General features: G+C 35.4%; 1 protein-coding gene across 1 annotated transcript; it reads left to right on the top strand.

Moving 5' to 3' along the window:
- The first annotated feature begins 31 nt into the window (after positions 1-31).
- LOC137639778 (uncharacterized) lies at positions 32-436 on the top strand. Its single transcript, XM_068372023.1, has one exon. It carries the CDS (start codon positions 32-34, stop codon positions 434-436), a length of 405 nt encoding a protein of 134 aa, XP_068228124.1.
- Positions 437-7,500: the final 7,064 nt, after the last annotated feature.

The following is a 7,500-nucleotide window of genomic DNA, read 5'->3' as shown; positions in this document are numbered from 1 at the left end:
AGAATATATGTTTAAATTTAACAGAGAAAATATGGAGGATTTGATTACTTATCATGAGTTTGAAAAGGCTTTGAAAGAAATGAAAAATGGGAAAAGCCCCGGTTATGGTAACATAATAATTGAGTTATTCAAAGAGGGAGGGAACCTAGCAAAACAAATATTATATGACCTAACTTTTTCCATCTGGCTAGAGAGCACGGTTACTGAAGACTGGGGAAAACATATTTCTGTACCCTTTGATGAAAGTAAAGTTGATGCAGGCAAATGCGAGAGTTTGAGAGGTATAACACTCATATGTCGTGCAGCAAACCTTTATGACAGGATTTTAGAGAAAAGGGCACGGGACATCATTGAACCTCAGCTAGGCAAAGAAGAGCATGGATACAGAAAGGATAGAAGTACATCAGATCTCCTATTCACCTTGAGACATGATTGAAAAATCATGGGAATAGAATAGGCCACTATATATAGCATTCATTGATTTGGAAAAGGCATTTGACTCGGTACCTAGGGACAAATTGTGGAGGTGCTTAGGAGAGGTTTATGGACTCGACGGTAGATTGGGAGCTACAATAAAGATCACATACGAACCATGTATGAATAATGTAAGAACTGGATACAACAATGAAAATTGTTTGAGTAATAACAGGTGTTAAGCAGGTAACCGTTCTTTCCCCACTCTTGCTCGTTGCATATATAGGTGTAGTTATTAGAAGTTTTAGGGAATGAATAAATATCGCGGGGGACATCATGATTTTTGCTGATGATATAGCTTTCTAGACTTATGATCGGGAAGAACTGGAAAGAGCTTCGATAGCCTTGAACGGTTGTTTAACAGAAACTGGACTGAAGATGAACATTGAAAAATCAGAAATATTAACAATCACCAAACAACAACAAAGTCTAACGAACATCATAATAAGAAATACAGTAATTAAGGACACCAACGCATTCAAGTGTTTAGGCTGTATGTTTACAGACAAGGGCAATAAGAACAAAGAAGGAATTACTGAACGAATAAAGAGATTGAATAAATGCTCTGGAGCACTCTATCTAATTATGAGAGATACATATGTATCAATAGAAGTGAAGAAAACCCTATTTGAAAGATAACTAACACTTTTTGCACTGATTTTGTGCAAGTGCCAGCCATTCGCTTGTTATGTGGTTTATGGTTTCATTTTTCGCGTTGTGCTTCCTACATGTGGGTGAGAGGTTATTTCCTTCTATTGTTCTTTGAACATATCTGGTTCGTAGGGGCCTGATCTTGTGCCGCCACTATCATTCCTTCAGTTTCCGTGTTCACCTCTCCCCTCAGTAGCCATTGCCACATGTCATCGCTGACTAGTTCTTTAGTCTGTTTCATGTATTGACCGTGCATTGGTTTGTTGTGCCAGTCCTCTGTTCTGTTAGTCATTCTCCTGTCTCTGTATATTTTTGGGTCTTCGTCTACTTTTATCAGTCCTTCTTCCCATGATCTCATGGGCACACTCGTCTAGATACCTCCACTGTGCTCTATTCTTGATGTTAACGCAATCTTTTATACTTATTAGTCCTCTCCCTCCTTCTTTTCATGTTATGTATAGTCTGTCCACATTAGCTCTTGGGTGCAGAGCTTTGTGTATTGTCATATGTTTCCTAGTTTTCTGGTCTATGCTGTGGAGTTCTGCCTTCGTCCATTCGTCTATTCCCGTGCTGTGTCTGATTACTGGTACTACCCATGTGTTTATGGCTTTTATCATATTTCCTGCGTTCAGTTTTGACTTGAGTATCACCTTTAGTCTCTGCATATATTCTTTACTGATCGTGTCCTTCATCTCTATGTGTTTTATATACTCTACTTCCATTATTCCTAGGTATTTGTATTTCGTCTCCTCTATGTGTTTGATGTTGCTCCCATCTGGAAGCTTTATCCCTTCAGTCCTTGTTACTTTGCCCTTTTGTATGTTGAATAAGACATTATTTTATTCCAAACTCCATCCTGATGTCCATAGGTGCAATCCCTACAGTCTGGACTGAGGTGTCTATTTCGTTGATGCTCTTACCATACAGCTCGATGTCTTCCATGAACAACAGATGGTTAATTTTGTTTCCTCTTTTCTTAAGTTGGTACCCAGCATCCATCTTCTGAAGTACTTTTGTAATGCGAATCAGTGAGTCTCCCTGGAGGATCCCTCTCCTGATATTACCCTCTGCTAGTCTTATTCCAGTTGCGCACTGTATTTTCGAGGAAGTTGATGGTGTTTTAATCTGCCCCATATATTTTCAGGCATTCTATTAGCCATGAGTGTAGTATCATGTCAAATGTTTGTTTATATATAATCCATACCATGCTTAGGTTGGTTTTCCTTCTCCTACTGTTCTTCATTAACATATTGTGTATCAGGAGCAGGTCTTTTGTACACATACACCTACATTTACAGCCTTTCTGTTGGTGATGGTGTTTATCTCATGAAGGTAATTGTATAGCCTTTCACAGATACCTCTTAGTATCTACCACATAATTGCTGGGCAGTTGATAGGACTGTAGTTACTGGATATACTTCACTTTTGTACAAAGGATTTTCAAGTGGTCATCCATTAGGTCCATGGTGATTATTATTATTATTATTATTATTATTATTATTATTATTATTATTATTATTATTATTATTATTATTATTATTGTAAAGCAAAAAGAGCTTTCATTCATATATCCATATTCAAAAGACCTTCATCAGAATCACACATTAAAAATGCTCACACAGAATAGACCGTGCAGTACAATCTGCCTTTTTTTTCCAGACTGTGAGAATCGTTATCTCAAAATTACAAACCTAGCCTCCATAGGGAAATGAATATGTTCCTATCTGACAATGAAAGTGAGGTATCAAACCTCTTTCCCTACCAGCTCTTCAGAACCTCAGACACTCGTAATATTTCCCGACAGCATAGGCTTTTAGATTGGATGTGTTCTCTAGAGTCAGTAGGGGTCTTTTGAAAAATAGATTCATTCAAGTTATGGATGGAAACGAGGGTTTATTTTAAATAATTTTCCTAATCTCTCTCTCTCTCTCTCTCTCTCTCTCTCTCTCTCTCTCTCTCTCTCTCTCTCGAAGAGAGAAAAGTTTGTTTACAATGCGTGGGTCAGGTTCCTACACATTGAGCTTCATGAGGATCTTAAAATAGATATCATGGCTTTGTTATGGGAGCCGCAGTAGTAGATTTGTATGTTTATAATAAAATGTTTACGATACAAAGAATCAATTAGTTATTTAATCTAGGAATACTTAATTTATCATAATTTTCACTTCAAAACTCAGTGTAATGAAGGAAAACTAGACATTATAAAGCAAAGAAAATATGACATTTAAATGGTTGTAATTATGAAATTATTATTTTGTGAACTATTTTGAAGACCAGCTAAAAAAGGATAGTTAGGCAAATTTATGAAAATATCATTTGATAATAATGAAATTAAGTTTAATGAAAGTTAATATACACACACACATATATATATATATATATATATATATATATATATATATATATATATAGATATATATATATATAGATATATATATATAGATATATATATATATATATATATATATATATATATATATATATATATATATATATATGTTTATATATATATATATATATATAGAGTTTATGTATTATGTATATATATATATATATATATATATATATAAATATATATATATATAAATATATATATATATATATTGTAAAGGAATATGATTAATTGAGTATAAAATTGCAGAAAAGGTTGAAGATTGATATTTTCATAAAAAAGGTGTACACTAGCCAACAGATGGCAGTACCGCTTGTCTGTAGTCGCCAAGGATAATGTACCGAAAAATTATATTTAGTACATGGATGTCTAGCGTGAGTTGAGTATATAAAGCCCCATAATGGTGATTTTCGGCGGAGTCGCAACAAACAAGTGATAAAAAGTGTATCAAGTTTTTAAGGAATATATGGTAATGTATTGTTTATCCATTTGGACGTTTTCTTGTGTGATGTAACGTTGGTTGCCACTAACTGTTTGATGTTACTACAGTGTATTATATGTTGTGATTATGTAAAGCTTTGCGACTTGGGTATTATACGGTAAACTGCAGAAATTAGTGATTAGTAGTTTTGATGAAGTGCTATTGTGTAATGCGTTTGTAATTGGTTTAATGTTCTGTTTGTGACTTTAATTTCTTTACTAATTGTTATTAAAGTACATTTTAAGTTATTATGGGTTATCACTGTTTCCTGATATATTCTGCTCGTAAATCCTTAGTATAAGAGATTTTGTTATCTTATGTAACATGGGGGCCTGTCGAACGAAACCCGAACGTATCCCTATTAACTTATCCTCGGTGTTAGCTTATTCTGTCAACCGTTAATTGCTTTTTAGCACTTCCATATACTTTAAAGAGGGGGGAGAGTTGTGATAGTGTTATCGCTATATTTGTCTTGCTGTGTTATTTTGAGCAGGTTATTAAAGATGTTTGATTTGAAAGATTTCATACGTAGTCCTAGTGGTGAGAAGTTAGAAGGTATAACCAAAATAGACTGGATTGTTCTAGCTAGGTACTATAATGTAGAAGTATCAGAATCTGCAAGGAAGCAAGAAATCTCAAATAAAGTAAGTGAGGCGCTAATGACTTTAGAAATTTTGTCTGATAAGGAAGCGTTGTTACTAATGAATTGGGAAAAGGAAGAAGCTGATAGCCAGCAAAGTGCTAGTGATAATAATACAGAGGATAGTACAAGTGAAGAGGAAGGTGCCAAAGCCGTACGTGAAAAAACCAAGTCACTTAAAGTCAAACCAAAAAAGTCTAAACTTGTTTATGAAGGGATGAGTGTTGAGCAGATGCAGATTCATTTGCAAATAGTTAGATTAGGAAATGAAAGAGCTGAAAAGGAAAATGAGAAAGCTGTCGAACTTAAAAGATTAGAAGCTGAGGTTGAGCAAAAGAGGATAGAACTAGAGATAAAGAAAATTGAAGTAGAAGGAAAGTCCAAAGTAGCACTAAAGTCTTTTCAGGTAGACAACGCAGTAAAAAGTGTACCCATTTTTGTTGAGAATGAAGTAGATTCTTTTTTTTTACAATTTGAGAAAGTAGCAGAACAGCGTGAATGGCCGAGAACGTCGTGGAGCACGTTGGTTCAAACTTCTTTTAGAGGAAAGGCTAGGGAAGTATTTGCTGCCTTATCTTTGGATGATTCTAAGGATTATGAGAGAGTTAAATCTGAGGTTTTGAAAGCTTATGAATGGGTGCCTGAGAGGTATAGAGAGAAGTTCAGAAGCTGGATAAAAAGAGATGGTCACACTCATATGGAGTATGCACGGGAACAACGCCTGTGGTATGATAGGTGGATAAATGCCAGAGAAGTTAATGGTGATTTCGGTAAACTTCAGGAACTTATCTTGCTTGAGCAGTTTAAGGATGGTATTAATCCACTTATTAAGACATATTTGGATGAACGTGATGTAGATAATGTGGTTGAAGCCACTAGATTGTCTGATAATTACGCATTGACCCATAAGCTGTATCATACTGACGTCACTCCTAAAATTGGAAGGAACAGAGTGTGGGAAGAGCGTCAAAATTACAAGGCACAAGGTAAGACTACGAGTTCACAGGTATCACCAGGGGGAGTTTATAATAAATCCTTTAATAGAGGTTTTAGAGGGGCAAGTCAAAATAGTTATGGTCCTAGTGTTAGTGCTGGAAAAGCAGGATCCAGTGGAAATGATCAGTTTACACCCCGTTATCAAAATGTAGGCGAAAACTTTAGAGATTTTGTATGTTTCAGTTGTGGCAAACCAGGACACATCAGTAGGAGTTGTCCACATCGCACAGAAAACCGTCCAATTCAAGTGGTAAATAAAGTTAAAGATAAACCTGTACATTCTAAGAAGGATGATCATAAACCTGAAAATACTATTGCATTGTTAAATCAACCGCAAGCATGTGGTGACATTAGTCCTTGTTTGTTTGCTTCTCCCCTTAGGCCAGGTAAGAGTTACTGTAACAATAGCATTGATAATAATGTATGTAATGTTGATGAGAATATTGGTTACAAAATGGGTAACAATTGTGTTCAAAATGTTAATAATGTTGGTTATGTTGAGACTAATGTAAAAGAAAATAGAATGGCACTTCCTGAAGAGAGTACCAAATCCAAAGGTACTGAATTGTATGACCCTTTTATAGGAGAAGGTTGGTTACACCTCCCTTGTGTTGAAAAAAAGAAAGTAAGGTGGTTAAGAGATACCGGAGCGGTACAGTCTGTAATGGTAAGAAATATGTATGACCAGTGGAAGGATACTGGAGAGTATGTACTTCTGCGTGGGTTTGGTCCTGAATTCTCGGCTCCTTTAGTAGAAGTAAAGTTGGAAACTCCGTTAATTTCGGGTTTTGTTAAAATTGCTTTGGTGAGAGAAATCCCAGTGTCGGGAGTAGAGTTAATTCTTGGAAATGATTTATGTGGAAACAAAGTTTTTGGTAGCAGTAATCCAATTTTGACAGAAAAACCCTCTAATTCTTCATCTATTACAGAAGTTGAATGTACATTTCCAAACATATTTCCTGCTTGTGCAGTTACTACAAGAAGTAAGAGTACCGAAGGAAAGGTAAAGGATGACGACTGTTTGGATTTACAAAACTTGTTTAAAGACAGTCCAGAAACACAAGTAAGTAAAGTCAGTACTCCTTTGCGAATGCTGAAAGTTAATAAGGAAGAATTTGTTAAATCTCAAATTGAAGATGAGAATTTGAAGGTAATAAGAGATAATGCCATTGTTGATATAAATGATATCGAGAAGGAAGGAAAGTGTTACTTTGTTAAGGATGGAATCCTAATGAGGAAGTTTAAGAGTAGAAATGTTAATGATGTTGTAGAACAAGTGATTATTCCAAATAGTTATAAGAATTTTGTTCTAGGTATTGCTCATGACAGTAGTTATTCTGGTCATTTAGGTATAAACAAAACTTATGAGAAATTATTGAGGTATTTTTATTGGCCTAAGATGCACAAAGATTGTAGTGAATATTGTAAAAATTGTGATTTATGTCAAAAAGTAGGTAAAGCTCAACATGACCCTAAAGTGATGCCATTGCAACCCATTGAAGTTCCAGGCGAACCCTTTGAAAGACTGGTTTTGGATTGTGTGGGACCTCTTCCTAGGTCTAGTAAAGGCAACGAGTATTTGCTGACAATTATGTGTAGTGCTACCAGATTTCCAGAAGCTATTCCTTTAAGAACTGTGAGTGCTGATAAGATAATAGAAGCACTTAATAAGTTCTTCTCGCTGGTTGGTTTGCCAAAAGAAGTACAAACTGACCAAGGAACCAATTTTACGTCAAAAAAGTTTAAATCATTTTTAGCCTGTCAGAATATTAAGCATTGCTTATCATCTCCTTATCACCCACAGAGCCAAGGAGTGGTCGAACGATTTCATCGAACCTTCAAAACCATGCTTCGCACGTACTGTTG

The sequence above is a fragment of the Palaemon carinicauda genome, chromosome 4, assembly GCF_036898095.1.
Source record: "Palaemon carinicauda isolate YSFRI2023 chromosome 4, ASM3689809v2, whole genome shotgun sequence".
NCBI lineage: Eukaryota > Metazoa > Arthropoda > Malacostraca > Decapoda > Palaemonidae > Palaemon > Palaemon carinicauda.
This window is presented reverse-complemented; position numbering and strand designations above follow the sequence as displayed.

Coding starts and splice junctions, on each gene's coding strand:
- LOC137639778 (XM_068372023.1), top strand. CDS start 32: ATGGAGGATTTGATTACTTATCATGAGTTTGAAAAGGCTTTGAAAGAA.